This window comes from Salmo salar, chromosome 02, assembly GCF_965601325.2.
Source record: "Salmo salar chromosome 02, fSalSal1, whole genome shotgun sequence".
Taxonomy (NCBI): Eukaryota; Metazoa; Chordata; class Actinopteri; order Salmoniformes; family Salmonidae; genus Salmo; species Salmo salar.
The window spans coordinates 33,481,999-33,505,241 of NC_138292.1; the positions used below are offsets into that span (position 1 = coordinate 33,481,999).

Genomic DNA, 23,243 nt, shown 5'->3' on the forward strand with positions numbered 1-23,243 from the left:
TTTCAGAGCTGATCTGATTGGTCAAAAGACCAATTTGCGGAAAATAAATATCAGAATTGCGCTGCCTGTCTAAGCGCAGCTTTCGTGATTTCTCATAATCATCCTGGTTCTTCTCACCACCATTAAATCAGTTCCTACTGAAAAGGTACCTTCATCTGCTGAGCCCAGTATGTTTAAATCTACATACTGCAAGTATCATATGGTGTCAATGTGTACATAATGTTCTGTAGACTCGTAGTGAAGCCGATCAGGCTTTACTGTGCAACATCACTCAAATATCCCTCATTGACCATAAACCTCTGTGTGATGCAGTAGGTTTAAGAACAAAACATCTAACCTCATATATTGTCCTAATCTAGTCAGTAAAGGTTGGTGTCACAGAGATCAGATGGCTTGAAGATGGTTGTTGCTATGGTATTACAGGTCTGGACAGTGCGAAGTTATCCATGTCTTATCGATCAGTGAGAGGTTATTATGTCTCTAAGGTCTCTAAGGGAAACATCATACATTTCAGAGTGTTTCAGGATTTTATAGAAGAGAAGATAAACTAGTATTGTCTGTTTGGAGTATGTTCATTTACTCAAATCGGTCAAATTCATATTTTGTAGCACATACAATTCTGTATATGTTATCACAATTAAAAGGAATTCAGGGCTTCAGAATGGAGTTACTTTGGATTCAACATTCAAATTACAGGGATGCTCAACACTCACCAAACTGACATGAACCTTCAACCTGTAATGCATCAGATGATGTGAAACAGTAATCTTACCCTGCAGGTACATCAGCTTATAATAGCCTATAATATCTCACCCAAGAGGAAATGGCAAAGGGCATTTCAATCGATAGGAGCACTTTATCCTCCGTAGTATGCATACAGAGACTAATAGAGTTATTCCCAGGCCTCTGTGGTTAAACAGTGAGCAGTAAGCATGGCTGTACTGAGAACCCTCTGTAGCTCATTGTGTGCCCAGCAGTAGCAAAGCTTTATCCTGTTAGCCACATAATGGGGTTTAGGGTTTCACATAGCGACGATCACAGTGGTCTAATCTGAGCTGGCCTGGCAAGACCACCTCTCACTGCATGCATACGGCTCAGATTTTCACACCATTCCTCTCTACAAGGCTTGTGGTCATGGAGGAAATAGGATGGAGGAGAGGAGTAGAGATAAAGATGAAGATTATTTGCTTCCTCACCTTTGACATTTCCCCAATATTTCCTGCACCAGACTACATCAGGAACTACATTCCATTTCATTGAATAGTAAGTCGTCAGAAAATAAACATGCTGAAGCGTATAAAGAACACCAAAAAACAGGGGGCAAAACAACCCAACACCTTTGTGCCAAACCGCCAGCGAAAAAAGACCACTTTGATATATGTTCTTGAAATAAAGGTGTCATGTACTGACTTATACTGACAGTGGAATAAAAAGGTCCATGGCAACTGGACCAGATGAATTGGTTTGGAATGTATGTCCCACTGGGCTGATACAACTACTGTACAATGTAGATCAGATAGAGCTTTAGTGTAACATGACACCGCTACCTAACCTTATGCAGGATACAATGATCTTATACTGATTATGAGTATATTATAAGTGTGTGATATATACACACACACCACACACACACACACACACACAAACTCAGCAAAAAAAGATACGTCCTCGCACTGTCAACTGCGTTTATTTTCAGCAAACTTAACATGTGTAAATATTTGTATGAACATAAGATTCAACAACTGACATAAACTGAACAATTTCCACAGATATGTGACTAACAGAAATGGAATAATGTCTCCCTAAACAAAGGGGGGGTCAAAATCAAAAGTAACAGTCAGTATCTGGTGTGGCCACCAGCTGCATTAAGTACTGCAGTGCATCTCCTCCTCATGGACTGCACCAGATTTCCCAGTTCTTGCTGTGAGATGATATATATATATATCTATATATATATATATATATATATATATATATATATATAATCTATCTATCATCTAAAGCTCATATATATATATATAAATAAATAACCTGCAAGTTCCCAGACATTTCTGGGGGGAATGGTCCTAGCCCTCACCCTCTGATCCAACAGGTCCCAGACGTGCTTAATGGGATTGAGATCCGGGCTCTTCGCTGGCCATGGCAGAACACTGACATTCCTGTCTTGCAGGAAATCACGCACAGAACGAGCAGTATGGCTGGTGGCATTGTCATGCTGGAGGGCCATGTCAGGATGAGCCTGCAGGAAGGGTACCACATGAGGTAGGAGGCTGTCTTCCCTGTAACGCACAGCGTTGAGATAGCTTGCAATGACAACAAGCTCAGTCCAATGATGCTGTGACACACTGCCCCAGACCATGATGGACCCTCCACCTCCAAATCAATCCCACTCCAGAGTACAGGCCTCGGTGTAACGCTCATTCCTTCAGCGATAAACGCGAATCCGACCATGTGTTTGTGCCCATAGGCGACGTTGTTGCCGATGATGTCTGGTGAGGACCTGCCTTACAATAGGCCTTCAAGCCCTCGGTCTAGCCTCTCTCAGCCTATTGCGGACAGTCTGAGCACTGATGGAGGGATTGTGCATTCCTGGTGTAACTCGGGCAGTTGTTGTTGCCATCCTGTACCTGTCCCGCAGGTGTGATGTTCGGATGTACCAATCCTGTGCAGGTGTTGTTACATGTGGTCTGCCACTGCGAGGACGATCAGCTGTCCGCCCTGTCTCCCTGTAGCGGTGTCTTAGGCGTCTCACAGTACGGACGGTGCAATTTATTGCCCTGGCCACATCTGCAGTCCTCACACCTCTTTGCAGCATGCCTAAGGCACGTTCACGCAGATGAGCAGGGACCCTGGGCATATTTTTTTTGGGGGGGGGGTTTCAGAGTCAGTAGAAAGGCCTCTTTAGTGTCCTACGTTTTCATAACTGTAACCTTATTTGCCTACCGTCTTTAAGCTGTTAGTGTCTTAACGACCGTTCCACAGGTGCATGTTCATTAATTGTTTGTGGTTCATTGAACAAGCATGGGAAACAGTGTTTAAACCCTTCACAATGAAGATCTGCAAAGTTATTTGAATTTTTACGAATTATCTTTGAAAGACAGGGTCCTGAAAACGGGACGTTCCTTTTGAGTTTATATATAATATATATACGCACACATACATACATACAGTGGGGGAAAAAAGTATTTGATCCCCTGCTGATTTTGTACGTTTGCCCACTTACAAAGAAATAATCAGTCTATAATTTTAATAGTAGGTTCATTTGAACAGTGAGAGACAGAATAACAACAACAAAAATCCAGAAAAACGCATGTCAAAAATGTTATAAAATGATTTGCATTTTAATGAGGGAAATAAGTATTTGACCCCTCTGCAAAACATGACTTAGTTCTTGGTGGCAAAACCCTTGTTGGCAATCACAGAGGTCAGACGTTTCTTGTAGTTGGCCACCAGGTTTGCACACATCTCAGGAGGGATTTTGTCCCACTCCTCTTTGCGGATTTTCTCCAAGTCATTAAGGTTTCGAAGCTGATGTTTGGCAACTCGAACATTCAGCTCCCTCCACAGATTTTCTATGGGATTAAGGTCTGGAGACTGGCTAGGCCACTCCAGGACCTTAATGTGCTTCTTCTTCAGCCACTCCTTTGTTGCCTTGGCCGTGTGTTTTGGGTCATTGTCATACTGGAATACCCATCCACGACCCATTTTCAATGCCCTGGCTGAGGGAAGGAGGTTCTCACCCAAGATTTGAAGGTACATGGCCCCGTCAAATGATGCGGTGAAGTTGTCCTGTCCCCTTAGCAGAAAAACACCCCCAAAGCATGTTTCCACCTCCATGTTTGACGGTGGAGATGGTGTTCTTGGGGTCATAGGCAGCATTCCTCCTCCTCCAAACACGGCGAGTTGAGTTGATGTCAAAGAGCTCCATTTTGGTCTCATCTGACCACAACACTTTCACCAGTTGTCCTCTGAGTCATTCAGATGTTCATTGGCAAACTTCAGACGGGCATGTATATGTATTCTTGAGCAGGGGGACCTTGCGGGCGCTGCAGGATTTCAGTCCTTCACGGCGTAGTGTGTAACCAATTGTTTTCTTGGTGACTATGGTCCCAGCTGCCTTGAGATCATTGACAAGATCCCCCCGTGTAGTTCTGGGCTGATTCCTCACCGTTCTCATGATCATTGCAACTCCACGAGGTGAGATCTTGCATGTTTCTTCCATTTGCGAATAATCGCACCAAATGTTGTCACCTTCTCACCAAGCTGCTTGGCGATGGTCTTGTAGCCCATTCCAGCCTTGTGTAGGTCTACAATCTTGTCCCTGACATCCTTGGAGAGCTCTTTGGTCTTGGCCATGGTGGAGAGTTTGGAATCTGATTGATTGATTGCTTCTGTGGACAGGTGTCTTTTATACAGGTAACAAACTGAGATTAGGAGCACTCCCTTTAAGAGTGTGCTCCTAATCTCAGCTCGTTACCTGTATAAAAGACACCTGGGAGCCAGAAATCTTTCTGATTGAGAGGGGGTCAAATACTTATTTCCCCTCATTAAAATGCAAATCAATTCATAACATTTTTGACATGCGTTTTTCTGGATTTTTTGGTTGTTATTCTGTCTCTCACTGTTCAAATAAACCTACCATTAAAATTATAGACTGATCCTTTCTTTGTCAGTGGGCAAACATACAAAATCAGCAGGGGATCAAATACTTCCCCCCCCCCCCCACTGTATACACACACACACACACACAGTACCAGTCTACATTTTGGACACACCTACTCTTTCAAGGGTTTTTCTTCATTTTTACTATTTTCTACATTGCAGAATAATAGTGAAGACATCAACACTATGAAACAGATATGGAATCATGTAGCAACCCAAAAAGTGTTAAATCAAAATAGATTTTATTTTATATTTGAGATTCTTCAAAGTAGCCACCCCTTGCCTTGACAGTTTTGCACACTCTTGGCATTCTCTCAACCAGCTTCATATGCTTTTCAAACAGTCTTGAAGGAGTTGCCACATATGCTAAGCACTTGTTGGCTGCTTTTCCTTCACTCTGCGGTCCAACTCATCCCAAACCATGTCAATTGGGTTGAGGTCGGGTGATTGTGGAGGCCAGGTCATCTGATGCAGCACTCTCCTTCTTGGTCAAATAGCCCTTACACAGCCTGGAAGTGTGTTGGGCCATTGTCCTGTTGAAAACAAATTATAGTCCCACTAAGCACAAACCAGATGGGATGGTGTATCGCAGCAGAATGCTGTGAATTCGAAATAAATCACTGACAATGTCACCAGCAAAGCCCCCCCACACCATCACGCCACCTCCTCCATGCTTCACGGTGGGAATAACACATGCACAGATCATCCGTTCACCTACTCTGCATCTCACAAAGACACAGCGGGTGGAACCAAAAATCTCAAATTTGGACTCATCAGACCAAAGAAAAGATTTCCACCAGTCTAATGTCCATTGCTCGTGTTTCTTGGTCCAAGCAAGTCTTCTTCTTATTGGTGTCCTTTAGTATGCTCTGCAGCAGAGGTAACTCTGGGTCTTCCTTTCCTGTGGCGGTCCTCATGATAGCCAGTTTCATCATATCGCTTGAAGGTTAAAGCGACTGCACTTGAAGAAACTTTCAAAGTTTTAAAGTAATGATGGACTGTTATTTCTCTTTGATTATTTGAGCTGTTCTTGCCATAATATGGACTTGTTCTTTACCAAATATGGCTATCTTCTGTATACCAACCATATCTTGTCACAACACAACGGATTGGCTCAAATGCATTAAGGAAGGAAATTCCACAAATTAAATTACAAGGCAAACCTGTTAATTGAAAAGCATTCCAGGTGACAACCTCATGAAGCTGGGTGAGAGAATGCCAAGAGTGTGCAAAGCTGTCATCAAGGCAAAGGGTGGCTACTTAGAAGAATCTCAAATCTAAAATATATTTAGATTTGTTGAAGTTTTTTGGTTACTATATGATTCCATGTGTTATTTCATAGTTCTGATGTCTTCACTATTATTCTACAATGTAGAAAATAATAAAAATAAAGAAAATCCCTGGAATGAGTAGGTGTGTCCAAACTTTTGACTGTTACTGTATATATACACACACACACACAATTGAACAATATTTGCTGCTTTATCTGGCCTGAAAGCTTTTCAATACTTCAGAAGAAAGACGGGTCAGAGAATAGTGTTTGAAGATGTAATTTAGCGCCGCTCCAATACTATTGTTAGACATAGAGAAAATCATACATTAAATCACACAAAACGAAACTTTGGGGAATCTGTTTGTATTTTCCTTCTATAAAACAAGACATTTACACCTGAAGTCACATCCATATAAATTACAACAGCAAACACAATATATTTTAAATACAGATTTCCTCTCTTCATTTCTTTGCTCACTTGACCAATTATAGGACAATGTAAATGTCCCTTATATTCACTTGCAGTCCGGTGCATTGAAATAGTGGCCATAAATGTAATATTGCCTAAAATGGGGAACAAATCTAACTGCCTTATTTTTATAATCTAACTATGGGCTGGGAAATCTCAAATTATACACCATTTTATCAACCTACTATCCATACAGTTCACTACTTTCGACCAAGAGCCAAATAGGGTGTAATTAGAGACAGTGACGATAACTCTGCCTTAACTTTTAAACAGCATTCCCTCTTGGGTCTCCTTTACGTCATGACCACTGATAGGTCATTTGAATAAACAGGTTCTCACCATGTCATTACTAAAGACATGTAATTTCCAAGACCAGGGTTGCCTTAGCCTGTTCAAGCCCAATTCCACTACCAATGGCTAGAACTGGACTCTGTATGCCCTACTGCCCTCTACTGGTTGAGATTGCTCAATGCTTCACTCCAGTCTGTATATCCCTGTTGACTGGATAGCTGTGTGCAAACAATGTCTCCCTTGTACTTTAATGATATATGGGTAGACTCACAATGATATCAGTGCCATCTGAAATATCTCACCCTCAGGTTAAGACTAAAATATGAGACATGAAAATTGTTCTTGCTACAACTTCACATCCCTAGTTGTAAATACAGCTTTACTCCCAGGTGGGACAATAATTTCTGTCACTCACACAATCTTCAAAGACAGAACACAAGGTATTCTCTCGTGACTCTGCTACATAACACTGCAAGAACAAAAACAATATATGACGGTAACAGAGGCATTTAACAGTGTGGCAACATCATATGAAATTGAAAGAAAATGAAAAGTCCATTGTGCAATTAATTTGTTTTCATATACAAAGCTGAACAACAAATAAAGTGTTAAAATAAGAGGGGGAAAGGCCTCACAGGTACTGTACATGAAAACAAGAATCTAGTAGGTAAGTATGTGCTCCACAGTGAAGTACCTTACTCTCTTTAAACCCTTCCACTCAAGTGGATCTTCTGAAGTTCTTTGATCTCTGCCAACAATCCTTAACCCACTACTGGCCTAAATGTGAGGTGAATGAAAAACTGGTGATGGGTGACTCAAGGTCCATCCCAGTCTACTACTACTAAAGGTCCATCCCAGTCTACTACTACTAAAGGTCCATCCCAGTCTACTACTACTAAAGGTCCATCCCAGTCTACTACTACTAAAGGTCCATCCCAGTCTACTACTACTAAAGGTCCATCCCAGTCATTTCCTTGTGGACCATCCTCCCAGACAAATCACTCCCATTTAACACGGGAACGAGGTATGAGATGAGGTAAATACGCATAAAACATGAGAAAACACATGACATCCTACATACCATAATCAACCCCCCTTCTACACGGTTTTCTTTTTTTCTTCTTGTCAGCCACTTTCTGCAACAAATGCCTCAAATCACTGAGAATCAGTTCTTGAACTGAGAACCCCCAATCACACTTCCAATTCACAAGAACAGTACAGGGAATTAAAAACACAATACAACTGATAAATCCTGTATGCAATATGTATGTGTGTCCATGTATGAAAAGTCCTTCCTGGTTATGATGTAGGGATGCAGGACTGGGGTTTTATAGGACTCGTGGATTCTCCTTGACTGTCAGTGCCTGTTCCCAGTCACATCCTCCCTCCACTTCCTGCCTAACCTAATGTTGCAGGCATAGAAAGACGCCTGAGCAGAGTTCCCACTTCCGTCAGGTTGAAAATACTGTATCCCTGAAAACCGGATGTTAGCATTTCTGTCGAGTCTGCATAGGCTATTTCCTGCCTTACCCAAAGTTTGACCATAGGAAACATCATCCTTTCCCAGTCAACATCATCTCCCAGGTTTGACATCATCATCTCCCAGGTTTGACATCATCCTTTCCCAGTCAACATCATCCTTTACCAGAGTTGACATCATCTCCCAGATTTGACATCATTTCCCAGAGTTGACATCATCCTTTCCCAGTCAACATCATCCTTTCTTAGTTGACATAATTCTCTCCCAGATTCGACATCTGAGTTGACATAAACCTCCCGAAGTTATCCTCTCCCGAAGTCGATAATCAATATCCTCCTCTCCCAGAGTAAACATCCTCGTTTGGATTGGCTGAGACTTGCTGAAGCAGTCTCATCCCAAAGTGATAGACTTTACCACCAATGTCCAGTTGACAAAATTCATTCCAGAGGGTGAAAAAGAGCAAGAGAGGCATGAAATGCAATCTAATCTAAAGGTTTTGACTGTGACTGATTGGTATGAACCCTTGCAATGTAATGTATGTGTTACAGTTCGATGATAGACACGTCCCATTACATCAAGGATCACTAGACATCTCCTACTCTTATGAGATTTTCTGTCTGAATGCATAGATTGCAGGTCGGTAATATGCCTTACATGTTGCATACGAATGAAATGCATGGTTTATGACCTACAAACCAGTATGAGTTATATTGGTGAGGCAGAAGCCATGTATATATATGAGCAATGAGCAAAGTCCAAGGGGGCTGGGTTGTATGTACCAGGTCCAATAATCCCTGTAGCCAAACTATAGGACGGGAGGGTTGTGTTTAGTTGTTGAGGAAGCTGTCCAAAGGCCAGTTGCACAATGGAAATGAATGAAGGTCAAATGTAGATATCGGGTTCACATAAACAAGGATAGTGAGGTATAGTTGCACAGTCAGGTGGCTTTTATAGTGTGGCCAAGCTGTGCTAGGTGGCAGCACAGCGGAGAAGTCCAAAGTGAAGGCAGAATTTTCTGTCTAGCTTTTCTCATCCCTTCTTCTTGGCAGCTGGGTATCAGTGTTCTAGGGAGCGGAGGCAGCAGCGATGGGGGTGGATCTGGATTGGAGTGGGTGGAGGCTGCAGGTGGTATCAGCACTCGAGGGGCAGCAGGAAGCTCCGTCTGCAGTCCACAGCCTTGGGGCTAGGTGGCTGGGCTCGCTTCCTGCGGAGCTCCTCGCGACCCAAGGAGCCACTCAGCCGTTGGTACGCAGCCTTGTATTTCTTATCAAACGCAGCTAAAAGACAGAGAAAGTGCTGTAAGCAATACGCCTGGTTGGTCTGAAACTATAGTGAAGTTCCAGTATTCCAACTGTGTTTAAAGTGTCTTAAAGAGGCTGCTTACCAACGTGATCTCTACCCATGGCAGCCAGCGTGAGGAAGAGCATCTCTCTGTACAGACTCCTGGACAAACACAAAGTACTATCGATCACAATTGTGCAATCATATAACCAAAACAGTGCCTTGAGAAAGTACAGTATCATACCCCTTGACTTATTCCACATTCTGTTATGTTACACCCTGAATTCAAAATTGATTAAATTGATTTTTTTCTCACCCATCTACACACAATACCCCATAATGACAAAGTAAAAACATGTTTAGAAATTCTTTACAATTTATTGAAAATGAAATACAGAAATATCTCATTTACATAAGTATTTATACCACTGAGTCAATACTTTGTAGCACTTTTGGCAGCGATTACAGCTGTGAGTCTTTCTGGGTAAGTCTCAAAGAGCTTTCCACACCTGGATTGTGCAACATTTTCCCATTATTCGTTTCAAAATTCTTCAAGATCTGTCAAGTTTGTTGTTGATCATTGCTAGACAACCATTTTCAGGTCTTGCCATATATTTTCAAGTAGATTTAAGTCAAAACTGTAACACGGACACTCAGGAACATTTCACTGTCTTCTTGGTAAGCAACCAGTGTAGATTTGACCTTGTGTTTTAGGTTATTATCCTGCTGGTGAAAAGCAGACAATCAGGTATTCCTCTGTTCTTAGCTCCTTCCCGTTTCTTTTTTATCCTGAAAAACTCCCCGGTCCTTAATGATTACAAGCATTCCCATATCATGATGCAGCCACCATTATACTTGAAAATATGGAGAGTGGTACTCAGTAATGTGTTGTATTTTCCCCAAACATAACACTTTGTATTCAATACAGAAAGTGAATTGCTTTGCCACATATTTTTTTGCAGTATTACTTTAAAGCCTTGTTGCAAACAGGATGCATGTTTTGGAATATTTTTATTATGTACAGGCTTCCTCCTTTTCACTCTGTCAATTAGGTTAATATTGCGCACTAACTACAATGTTATTAATCCATTCTCATTTTTCTCCCATCACAGCCATTAAACTCTGGAACAGTTAGGAACAACTGAGTTAGGAATGACGCCTGCATCTTTGTAGTGACTGGGTGTATTGATACACCATCCAAAGTGTAATTAATAACTTCATCAAGGATATTCAATGTCATAATTGAAATGTTTTACCCATCTACCAATAGGTGCCCTTCTTTGCAAGGCATTGGAAAACCTCCCTGGTCTTTGTGGTTGAATCTGTGTTTGAAAATCACTGCTCAACTGAGGGACCTTACAGATAATTGTGTGTGTCGGGTACAGAGATACGTACTAAAGTACTAAAAATCATGTTAAACACTATTCATCAAACTTATTATGTGACTTGTTAAGCACATTTTTACTCATGAACTATATAAATGCAACATGCAATAATTTGAATGATTTCACTGAGTTACAGTTCATATAAGGAAATCAGTCAATTTAAATAATGAATTAGGCCCTAATCTATAGATTTCACATGACTGGGCAGGGGCGCCTCTGCCCGCCCCTAATCAGAATGAGTTTTTCCCCCACAAAAGGGCTTTATTACAGACAGAAATACTCCTCGGAAGTCGGGTGTGGAGGTCCTGGTCAGACGTGGTTACATGTGGTCTGCGGTTGTGAGACCGGTTGGACGTACTGCCAAATTCTCTAAAATGACGTTGCTTTTAGTTTTTATAAGCTTTTAGAGCTTATAGTAGAGAAATTAACATCATATTCTCTAGTAACAGTGGACATTCCTGCAGTCAGCGTACCAATTGCACATCTGTGGCATTGTGTTGTGTGACAACGGCACATTTTAGAGTGGCCTTTTATTGTCCCAGGCACAAGGTGCACCTGTGTAGTTATTATGCTGTTTAATTGGCTTCTTGATATGCCACACCTGTCCGGTGGATAGAGGAGACATGCTCACTAACAGGGATATAAACAAATTTGTGTACAACATTTTAGAGAAATTTGCTTTTGTGCGTATGGAAAATTTCTGGGATGTTTTATTTCAGCTCATGAAACCAACACTTTACATGTTGCGTTTATATTTTTTTTCAGTATATTTAGGCTTGCCATAACAAAGGGGTTTATTACTTATTGACTGAAGACATTTCAGCTTTTCATTTTTAATTCATGAGTGTGTAGGCCAGTGACAAAAAAAAAATCAGAGTAACAACAAAATGTGAAAAAAGTCAAGGGGTGTGAATACTTTCTGAAGGCACTATTACTTACAAACACAAAACACTATCAACAATTGATGATTCAGAGGCCCTTTCCTGCACTCACCTTTGTATCTTGGGCGTGCCTGGTTGCTTGGCAATGGTTTCCAGGAAGAGAGTGATTCCCTTGTGTACCTCGTTCATGCCGACCCAGCGCAGCACTTCCTCCAGGAAGGCCAGGGTGAAGGGGTGGTTGTGCCTCCGCCAGCTGTGGTTCCGCATGGGTACGCCACCTGAGTGAGCGAGCGAGAGATGTAATTCATGAAAGGATCTGAACCTGTATCATCTGACTATTTCCATGTGAATAACGTGTTTATCTTACTATGTATCCTCCACAGGATGTAGAGGGGGGGCCAGTGGTCTGTGTCAGGGGTCAGTGTGTCCCACAGCAGCCTCACCCTCACTGCTGAGTTCTCTGAAGTCTGACATACACACAGACAGGAGCTCAACATCAGTTTGAGGACATTATGTATTGTAATATACTAATGCTAATAATTAATCACTAGGCCCCAAGAAAAGCCTGGGAGTGGAGTTACCTGTGCTAGTTGGTTGGCCAGCGGTGAGGAGCGAACCAGCTGCAGCAGATTGCTGGGCAGGCCCAGGCGATGGAAGTACCAAACCATGTTCCAGAAGATGATGGAGTGGCTGTCCAGGAGCTGGCCCTGTGCCAGCACCGCCTCACCCTCGTTCTCCAGCAGGCTCTCAAGCTCCTTGCGCAGCACCAATGGGCTCAGGTAGGCCACCGTCACCTGGGGCGACCCGCCCACCGATGAACCCTGGAGTCAATAACACGTTAACTGTGGGTATAGCTAGACTGAATATTTCCCAGAAGGCAACAGATAAAGATGAGAAATAAACCAGTGTTGGTAGAGTACCATGGTAGCGCTGCTGCTCTCAGAATAACTGCTGGTCTCAGAGCTGGAGTCCTCACTCACACCGTTGTGACCCAGGATGACCTCTTGGTCACCAGGGGACTTGGCTGCGCTCTCCACCTCCTCCTCCATGTTCCAGTTGGTACGTTCCAGGCTGTGGTGAGCGCTTTGTTAGTCAAAATGAAGGGATTGGGTGACAAAAAAAGTCTAAAGTTCATTCAGTTTAAGAATCATACAGTCCTCACCATACATCATACAGTCCTCACCATACAGTCCTCACCATACACCATACAGTCCTCACCATACAGTCCTCACCATACATTACAGTCCTCACCATACATTACACAGTCCTCACCATATGTATTTAGACAGTAAAACCGTAACTTCACTTTCCAAATACATATGGTGAGGACTGTACATGGCTCTGAATAGACAGACTGAATAAGAATAGGAGTCAAAATGAAGGGATTTTGACTTCTACGGGCCCTGGTCAAAAGTAGTGCACTATATAGGGAATAGGGTGCCATTTGAGACACACTTAAATGTTAGGGTGACGTTATGATGAGAGGAGTAGTCCTACCTGCTGACGGGTCCTAGGTCACAGATCTCAGCGTTGAGAAGGGGGACGAAGGTGGTCGAGCAGAAGGGACAGCTAGAGTTGAGGTTGGAGTCGTCAGACGTCCACCCGGCCATTATCTCCTCGTCATAGACCAGGGAGTTACAGCTCCGACACAGGGAGCAGCTCGACATCAACACCTCTAGTCCAGCTCCCTCTTGGTTGGTGTCCCAGGACTTGCGGAGAGGAAAGGCCAAATTGGTGGTGTCAGGGAGGTCGACATCACTCCCCACCGACAGAGAACTCTACAGAGGGAAAGGATGGAGGAACATTAAGCACGTTTTGACAGGTTTGATAACTCTCCCTACATCTGCAATTGCATTTTACCACAGTAAACTAAGTCAGTTGGCCAATACAGTATAGTAAGACTATAAGCTACAACAACCCACATGTTGTCCCCTCACCTCAGAGGTAGCAGTGTAGAGCCTCTCCTTAGCCTTCAGCAGGCTCTCAGCCACCTGGGCTTTTCGGGACGGCCTCTGTTCCGACACCATGCGCACCGGCCCGTTTTCACCCCCCGAGCGCCGGGCGCCTACACTGGCGGCCCGCCGCCCCGAGACTCGATGGCGAGTAGGTGTGAGCAGCTGCTGCAGTTTCCCTGCCAGGCTTCCCCGACTCGGTGGCGACACATTATTGTAGTTCTCGTCCACGGCCTTGCGGCTCACAGTGTCTCTCGGCCCAGGTGGCCTACATTGAGAACAGAGGAATGGGAAACATACTATTATAGTATATCTGAGTGATATACTAACTGTAATCCAAAAACATAACAGAACATTTCAGCCCCAGCTTCTCCACCCCCCTCACCTGCCGTCTCTGTCCCCAGGCTGGCAGCTGCAGTCGGGCTCAGAGACGGCCGTCTCGGCACAGTCTTTGTAGAAGGTGGACAGGCACACCTGGTCGCGGCGCACCAGGACACCACCAGGGGGAAAGGGAGAAGGGGTGGAGGTGTCTCGTGGCCCCACGGGGGGCTTACGGGAGGCGGGATCGCTGCAGCCATTGGCACCTGCGTTCCGGAGCACCGCCTTCATTGAGAGCTTAGACTCTGTGGGGAGGAAATTGTTAGGAGGGTGGTTCCCAAACATTAGACACAGTTGTTTGATGAGAGTGTTATGTTACATTAAACAACAGGAGTAGACCTTACCGTGAAATGCTTACTCACAAGCCCTTAACCAACAATGCAGTTAAAGAAATAGAGTTAAGAAAATATCTACTAAATAAAGTGAAAATACTGGGGGTACCGATACCAAGTCAATGTGCGGAGGTACAGGTTAGTCAAGGTATTTTGTACATGTAGGTACTGGTAAAGTGACTATGCATTGATAATAAATAGTGAGTAGCAGCAGTGTAAAAATGGAAATAGTCCGGGTGGCCATTTTATTAATTGTTCAGCAGTCTTATGGCTTGGGGATAGAAGCTGTTAAGGAGCCTTTTGGACCTAGATTTGGCGCTCCGGTACCACTTGCCATGTGGTAGCAGAGAGAACAGTCTATGACCTAGGTTACTGGAGTCTGACCATTTGTTGGGCTTTCCTCTGACACTGCGTAGTAAATAGGTCCTGGATGGCAGAAAGTTTGGCCCCAGTGATGTACTGGGCCACACGCACTACCCTCTGTAGCACGTTCCGGTCGGATGCCGAACAGTTGCCATACCAGGCGGTGATGCAACCGGTCAGGATGCTCTCAATGGTGCAGCTGTAAAACTTTTGGCCAAATCTTTTCAGTCTCCTTGTGCCTTCTTCACGACTGTCTTGGTGTGTTTGGACCATGATAGTTTGTTGGCGATGTGGAATCCAATGAACTTGAAACTCTACCCGCTTCACTACAGCCCCGTGGATGTCAATGGAGCCGTGTTCGGCCCTCCTTTTCCTATAGTCCACGATCAGCTTCTTTGTCTTGCTCACGTTGAGGGAGTAGTTGTTGTCCTGACACAAACACTGCCAGGTCTCTGACCTCCTCCCTATAGGCTGTCTCATCGTTGTTGGTGATCAGGCCTAACACTGTTGCGTCGTCAGCAAACTTGATGATGGTGTTGGAGTCATGTTTGCCCATGCAGTCGTGGGTGAACAGGGATAAGAGGGGAATAAGCATGCACCCCTGGGGGGCCCTCGTGTTGAGGATCACGTGGCAGATATGTTGTTGCCTACCTTTACCACCTGGGGGTGGCCCGTCAGGAAGTCCAGGAACCAGTTGCAGAGGGAAGTGTTTAGTCCCATGGTCCTTAGCTTAGTGATGAGCTTTGTGGGCACTATGGTGTTGAACGCTGAGCTGTAGCCAACGAACAGCATTCTCACATAGGTGTTCCTTTTGTCCAGATGGGAAAGGGCAGTGTGGAGTGCGACTGAGATTCCGTCATCTGTGGATCTGTTGGGGCGGTATGCGAAATGGAGTGGGTCTAAGGTTTCCGGGATGATGGTGTTGATGTGAGCCATGACCAGCCTTTCAAAGTACTTCATGGCTACCGACATGAGTGCTAATGGGCGGTAGTCATTTAGTCAGGTTACCTTCGCTTTCTTGGGTACAGGAACTATGGTAGTCTGTTTGAAACATGTAGGTATTACAGACTCGGTCAGGGAGAGGTTTAAAATGTAAGCAAAGACACTAGCCAGTTGGTCCATGCGTGCTCCGAGTACACGTCCTGGTAATCCGTCTGGCCCCAAGGCCTTGTGAATGGTGACCTGTTTAAAGGTCTTGCTCACATCGGCTGCGGAGAGCGGGATCACACAGTCGTCCGGAACAGCTGGTGCTCTCGTGCATGCTCCTGTGTTTCTTGCCTTGAAGCGAGCATAAAAGGCATTTAGCCCGTCTGGTAGACTCGTGTCACTGGGCAGCTCACGGCTGGGTTTCCCTTTGTAGTCCGTAACAGTTTGCAAGCCCTGCCGCATCCGACGAGCGTCAGAGCTGGTGTAGTAGGATTCAATCTTAGTCATGTATTGACGCTTTGCCTGTTTGATGGTTCGTCTGAGGACATAGCAGGATTTCTTATAAGCGTCCGGATGAGTGTCCTGCTCCTTGAAGGCAGCAGCATTTAACTCAGTGCAGATGTTGCCTGTAATCCATGGCTTCTGGTTGGGATATGTACGTACGGTCACTGTGGGGACGACGTCGTCAATGCACTTATTGATGAAGCCGGTGACTGAGTTGGTGTACTCCTCAATGCCATTATATAACATTCCAATGACCGTGCTATTTCTATATAATAGATATCCGTCACTCACTGTCTGTTGAGCCTCTCATGCTGTTCAGGCTGTTGCTCTTCACCATAGACCCCGTCAGCGATTCGTGGCTGGAGCTTTCACTCAGGCCGCTCCAGCTGGACTGACGAATCAGGTTAGATTGTGGGCGGGACCGTTGGTTACTGTCCATTGTATCTTTTTAAAAAGACAAAACATGTTTCACCTCTATGTTTTAACATATATGATTTTAATTAAAACCATTAAAAAGGCCACTCTAAAACCAATGACTATTTATGGTTACAAATAGTAAAAAACAAATAACATGTAAATATGTCCTGACCTGTCCGCGTGCCTACTGAACCACTCTTCTGCCGCTGTTTGATTGGCTGTCTGAACTGCGCCACGGCCATCAGAACGTTACGCAACTTGGCCCAGCGCAGACGGCCACCCTGATTGGTGGAGGGCCACTTGCTCTCCAGCACTGCCTGAGGAGAGAGGGCCGAGACAGAGGTGAGTCAATATGGAGAAAAAAAAGACAACAGATGGGATCACAGACGGGGTTCAACTCTATTTTTAATTCAAGTAAATAATGTCTCACCTTGTTGTAGTATGCATAGGTAATGGTGTTGGGTGTGATCCCAGCTTTCTTCATCTCCAGAAGTACCCTAACAGCGAGCACAGGCTGCCCGTACTGCCCACACAGCTGCATCAGGATCCTGTAACACACCTCATCTGGTAGTACCATCTTCCTGGTCTCCATGTGCTTGAGCACCTCATATGCCGTTTGCAAGGCACGCACCTTGGCACTCTCTGCCCGCACAAAGGTGGGCAAGTAGATGAACCACAGCCCATAGCAGTGGCCCAGCAGGCATTTGGACCACATGTCGGGCACTGCCGAGTATATCTGTGCCCGCTTCTGTGCCAGCTTAATCTCCTAAAGGAGAAACAGGGATACAGGAGTTAGGTAATCCAATCTAGATTTACTAAAGCCGTAATAATGTGGTTACTATGTGTCCTAGTAGGCGAACTTAACAACCCTGAAGGGTGCTTGGGGTATTCACCCAAAATACACAGCCGCCACTGTGCTTCCTGCTTTTAAATATTGAATGAAGGATGAAATATGAATGCTCATTAAATTCAAATGGCACAGAAAAACAGTGAAGCATGTTCCCTCTTTAGCTGTGGAAAACTGGGTTATCATAAAGCTAACTGGGGAGTCTTGAACAGATCAAGTTGATTAATGCTAATACAAATCAAATCAAAGTTTATTTGTCACGTGCGCCGAATACAACAGGTGTAGACCTTACAGTGAAATGCTTACTTAAAGGCTCTAACCAACAGTGCAAAAAAGGTATTAGGTGAACAATAGGTAAGTAAAGAAATAAAAACAAAAGTAAAAAGACAGTGAAAAATAACTAGCGAGGCTATATACAGTAGTGAGGCTATAACAGTAGCGAGGCTATATACAGGCACCGGTTAGTCGGGCTGATTGAGGTAGTATGTACATGTGGGTATGGTTAAAGTGACTATGCATATATGATGAACAGAGAGTAGCAGCAGCGTAAAAGAGGGGTTGGGGGGGAGGCACACAACGCAAATAGTCCTCAAAAGGTTCTACAGCTGCAACATCGAGAGCATCCTGACTGGTTGCATCACTAGGTGGTACGGCAGTTGCTCGGCCTACGACCGCAAGGCACTACAGAGGGTAGTGCGTATGGCCCAGTGCATCACTTGTTTTGATTTGCAGGCAGGGTAATGTCCTTAATAAAATAATAAAGATTGAAATTAAAGTGCGTGAGTCAGCCTCTTAATATTATTGTATAGTTGTGTTGGCTTTCAATGGGGTTGCAGTGTGTTTTAAGGGGCTCTGGCGCAGCAGGTTGGGGTCTGTACCTGTTTAGTCCGTCGCGGGGCAGGGCTGCTGGGAGCACTCCCCTTGGTAGGGACACGTAGCTGGTCCTGAGGCCGGTCAAAAAGATCCATGCAGAGCACAGGGAATGTCTCATAGCTGTAAACAGACAAACACGCTGTCACTGGTCACAGCATCAGACAGTATAAAGTGCCGGGGCCCTTATTTGTGCTCATCTAGAATCAGATCAACCCTCGTATTCTTTATTATTTAAAAGACTAAACGGATCCTAGTCCCAGCCCTACTCTGAGAAGCTTAGTGAACACGAACCCTGCTATATGTAGAGCCTGTGTTACCTGTAGTGAGTGGGGCACTCTGAACCGTCTGGCTCCTGGGGTTCCTCTGGGGACATGATGAAGACCCTGCTATATATAGAGCCTGTGTTACCTGTAGTGAGTGGGGCACTCTGAACCGTCTGGCTCCTGGGGTTCCTCTGGGGACATGATGAAGACCCTGCTATATATAGAGCCTGTGTTACCTGTAGTGAGTGGGGCACTCTGAACCGTCTGGCTCCTGGGGTTCCTCTGGGGACATGATGAAGACCCTGCTATATATAGAGCCTGTGTTACCTGTAGTGAGTGGGGCACTCTGAACCGTCTGGCTCCTGGGGTTCCTCTGGGGGCATGATGAAGACCGTGTGCTCCCCACTGTGGGCCTCGTCCAGGTCTATCAGACGCACCTCCTCAGGCTTCTCCACATCCGACTGCTTACACACACCACACACACACACGCCGCAAACACAGGTCACATACACAGGAATACACAAACATTGACAACATAGAGGGCAGGAATGGGATCACACACATTTCCATTAGTTGTGCAAATACAAAAAGGCTCATCCGGTTTGAGTATTAGAATCAACACACTAAAAGCTTCCATAAGATATGGTGTGTCACTAAACATCCTGTAAAACATGATGTGATTCTGACCTTCTGGACACACTCGTCGAAGAACTCGAGACAGGCATGGCGATCACTGACGAAGGAGCACTCCTCGATGAACTGAGTGAACATCTGGGTCCTGGTCAGCTGGGTGTAGAACTTCTGGTGGGTGCGTTCACGGGACTTCAGGAAGCCTGCGAGAGCCAGGGAGGGGTTAACTTCAGACACACATTAAAACACTAGCTTCACAGGGGTGTTGCTTATGGACACAGTAAGTAGGTGAGGTAAAACACCCACACACACGTACTCAGCTAGAATGTTATATCATTTTAGTGTACACTAATGTACATTTTTTGTTGTTGTTATGAGTCACACACACAGGCAGCCACCCCCCCCCCCCCCCACCCACACTGACCCTGCAGGTTGAAGAGGGAGCTGCAGTCGGTGGTCCTGTCGGAGGGGGCCTGGGTGATGGGCAGCAGGTAGGCGCGGTAGCCCCTAAGCAAGCAGCTCATGAAGCGCAGGAAGGCCTCCTGGATCTCCAACTCCAGCTGCTTCTGACGCCCATAGATCAGGTCATAGTCCGTCAGCAGGAACTCCAGGGTGGCCTCCTCTTGGCCAGTGGTGTAGACTGATGGAAGGGAAAGTGAGGGAAATGGGGGTAGTGGTGGAGAGGCAGAGAGAGAAAATGATGAAGATACAAAGCACTGGCACATAGAATTATCAAGAGTCAGATGTATTGGTGCAATATGTTTTAGCTTGTACTCATTTTCAAGCATCAGTCCCTAGATGGGCTTCAGAATAAGTAGGCTAGATGATGTAAAATGATTGACAGAAGGGAGAAGAGAATGCATGTCATGCATGGTCTCCAGCCATCACTCACTTTTCTCCAGAGTCTTCATCAAGTTGGTGAGGGTATTCACCAGCATCTTGCCTTGCTTCCTTGGTAGCGATCGCCATGACAACGGCTTCTTGTCCTCTGCTCTGCAGGAGAAGAGAAAACAAAACTGTGGATTTCTTCCTTTCAAACTTGTGTATGTTTGGTTTTGTTGCTTCCTCTTCCATCAGTTGCATCCTGGTCCAGGTCCTGCAAGGTCAGTGTACTCACTGAAAGATGGTGTTGGTGTCCAGGTCAACACACACAACGTCAGTAGGGGGGTCATAGAGGTCAAAGTAGCTGGAGTGGACACCCACGATGAAGGGCATGGGGGCACACAGTACGTCTGCCAGCCGCAGCGGGCACAGGGGGATGTACGGGCAGTGCCAACGCAGAGGGAACGTCATCTGGAGGGATAGAGTGCATTCTTTGATTAAAAAAATAATATATATATATATATATATATATATATATATATATATATATATATTAAACTAGGCACGTCAGTTATGAACAAATTCTTATTTACAATGACGGCCTAGGAACAGTGGGTTAACTGCCTTGTTCAGGGGCAGAACGACAGATTTTTACCTTGTCAGCTCTGAGATTTGATCTAGCAGCCTTTTGATTACTGGCCAAACGCTCCAACGACTAGGCTACCTGCCGCCCCCTTGGAATGAGTGTGTGTGTCCGTATATGTCTTTGTGTGTGTGTATGGCGGTGTGTGTGTGTGTGTGTGTGTGCATACGTGTGTGTAGTTTTGGCATGTGTGTGTGACTCACAGACACCAGGGCCTCGCTGACGGAGGTGAGAACGTCGGGGCGGAGGGAGTGGAGCAGAAGTTTGTGCTCCGTCAGCACAGCCAGTAGCAGGACACAGGCGTTCTCAGGGCCCAGGTTCTGCAGCAGCTTCACAAAGCTGGCACCACTACAGACAGAAAAGAACAGCCTCTTCATCAATTCATTATTGTTTTAATGGATTCACTTCAATATGATAATAGAAATCTCTCAGGGAAACTAAGGCATGGTTGGAGCAATAGCGCCTAGCGCAGAAGAACGCATTCCACCACATAGTTTATTGCGACTCGACCTAATGCAGATTTACTGTACTGACCTGAGCAGTAAGGGGGAGGAGACAGGCTGACAGAGTAGAAGGTTGTCATAGGGGGAGAGCTGAAATGACACACACACCCACATTTTTCATTAACAAACCAACATGGTGGACAGTAATCTATAGATCTAAGGAAGAAAGTTTAGCCATGCTTCAATTTCATAGACCACCATTCACCAAATTGATATCTGTTGATTTGAAACAAGCCGTTAGGAATCAAGTTTGAAAAGCCCCATTTGACTCGATTTGAGTTTTCTAGAAATCCCCAAACTACTTAAACAACCGTCTCTACTTTCCAGAGCCGGAAGGATCATTCAGTGACGTGAAATTATTTTAAATCCACAGTATATTATAGATTGTTTTGATTGGGTGTTATTTTTACCCTGTCCATCTGCACACACTAACCAGTGAAACCATCAATTCATTCAACGCCCATTTCCTGTGGAGGAGGAAGTCAAATCTTAGTGAGAAACACCACAACGCTACTGGTGTCAAGTTCAAATAGAACTCAAGCTTAGGTTCCGCTTGTAACGCACACACAGGCATATACAAGCACACACAGAGCAAGCTCTTGTTCTAAACTAGCACTAAAACACCTGATTCAACTAATAATCACAGTCATGCCTTACTTGAATTAGGTGTTTTAATGCTGCCTTCTGTATAGCCGTGAGCTAAACCAATGCTTAGCAAGGTTTTCCATTCCACCTGTCTGATGCTTTAAAGTGCTTTGATGTGTTAATAAGGAATAAAGAAAACAAGGAGAATGTGAATTGAGTTAAAGACAGGTGTCCCTACCTGCACTAGGATGCGAGGCCGCTGAGGGGAGGGGAACGGGACGTTGTGCATGAAGCTGGAGATGTGCCTGGAGAGAGCAGAGTTCATGTTAATAAATCAACCAACCATAACATGAATCAATAGCCAATAGGCCGACGTTATGTTAGCCAGTAGATTAGCCAGTTTAGGTTTATAAAGACACATAGCTGATATTTGCCATGAAGGACCACTGACTTCTCGAGGGGCAGCACGTGGGGTCCGGAGATGGAGTATCGGTAGACGAAGGTGAGGAACTTCTGGAAGACGGTGAAAAAGGGCCAGTGGGAGAGAACACACACGCTCTTCTTCACCTGCAGGGTGCGGTTGGTGATAGGCCGCCGGTCCACCACGCTCACCAGGCCCAGACGGACGCTCTGCCGCTCCGAGAGGCACTCCCGTGGGAACGCCTCGTAGAACTGGATGGCAGCACCGTAAACCTGGGGCGGGAAGAGGAGACACGGGACTGTTAAAAATTAAGGATTCAGCTAACGCTAGATGCTTTGAACTGTGTAAACAGATACTGTGAGAAATAGTGGAGGTAAAAACATTTTATTAAACTGTGAGCGAGTTCATACTGAAGTCATTTGCATCTCAATGTTTTTGTTGTTTTTATAGCTTCTTGCTGCTGTCGCAGATAAAGTCTATACAGTGGGCCAATTTAAAACATGTCATTGAGGTAGGCAAGCATGATATTGAATAGCTGCATTGGTAAATAACTACACACAAGTCAAGCAACAAATAGTTGGTATTTATCAACATTAGAACACTAGGATTTGTCAATGTTCATATATCACACTTGATATACATTTCTTTGTGAGTGTGTATTTCTGAACCTTGTCAGACACTGTAGGTCATGGCATTTTGTGGAATTAGAAATATTTCAGTCCATTTGGTTCTAGAATTAGATTTTGTTGTAGCAACCATAGAATTAGCAACATACACCTTACTGGTGGCCTCACTGATGTGTCATTGTGATGTCATCACTCATGATGCTGATTCCCTGATCATAATCAGATGAGTTCTGAGTTACCATAGTGATGATTATAGAGACAACCTTGAGACAACCTTGCTATAATAGAGACAACCTTGCTATTTCTGCAGATTTTTTTCAAGCTGATTTCACAAATTCATTGGACCCTCTGTTCAACAAAGCAATGAATCGACGACTAAGTGTGTCCATGTCCCGAAGAAGTGCAGTTTCTGATGAGAAAACTGTCAGCCGTGGG

The 23,243-nt window shown here is 44.7% G+C and overlaps 1 protein-coding gene across 5 annotated transcripts in view; it reads right to left on the bottom strand.

Moving 5' to 3' along the window:
• Nucleotides 1-6,196: 6,196 nt before the first annotated feature.
• LOC106580258 (DENN domain-containing protein 4B) overlaps nt 6,197-23,243 on the bottom strand; it is a 38,817-nt gene continuing 21,770 nt past the window's right edge. For 2 of the 5 annotated variants that reach the window (XM_014161081.3, XM_045702510.2), the window contains exons 6-27: nt 22,213-22,454; nt 22,000-22,066; nt 21,208-21,266; nt 20,877-21,021; nt 20,326-20,501; nt 20,101-20,201; nt 19,633-19,848; nt 19,266-19,411; nt 18,906-19,042; nt 18,321-18,435; nt 17,026-17,361; nt 16,768-16,912; nt 16,470-16,622; nt 14,060-14,297; nt 13,660-13,942; nt 13,220-13,500; nt 12,643-12,805; nt 12,304-12,543; nt 12,090-12,189; nt 11,835-12,000; nt 9,560-9,618; nt 6,197-9,452 (exon numbers count right to left, since the gene is read on the bottom strand). In XM_014161081.3, coding sequence (XP_014016556.2) covers nt 9,307-9,452; nt 9,560-9,618; nt 11,835-12,000; nt 12,090-12,189; nt 12,304-12,543; nt 12,643-12,805; nt 13,220-13,500; nt 13,660-13,942; nt 14,060-14,297; nt 16,470-16,622; nt 16,768-16,912; nt 17,026-17,361; nt 18,321-18,435; nt 18,906-19,042; nt 19,266-19,411; nt 19,633-19,848; nt 20,101-20,201; nt 20,326-20,501; nt 20,877-21,021; nt 21,208-21,266; nt 22,000-22,066; nt 22,213-22,454 — 3,714 coding nt within the window. In that variant the 3' untranslated portion in view covers nt 6,197-9,306. The remainder of the gene's footprint in view (nt 9,453-9,559; nt 9,619-11,834; nt 12,001-12,089; nt 12,190-12,303; nt 12,544-12,642; nt 12,806-13,219; nt 13,501-13,659; nt 13,943-14,059; nt 14,298-16,469; nt 16,623-16,767; nt 16,913-17,025; nt 17,362-18,320; nt 18,436-18,905; nt 19,043-19,265; nt 19,412-19,632; nt 19,849-20,100; nt 20,202-20,325; nt 20,502-20,876; nt 21,022-21,207; nt 21,267-21,999; nt 22,067-22,212; nt 22,455-23,243) is intronic. The other 3 variants (XM_014161096.3, XM_014161101.3, XM_082962083.1) reach the window with 3 other exon arrangements.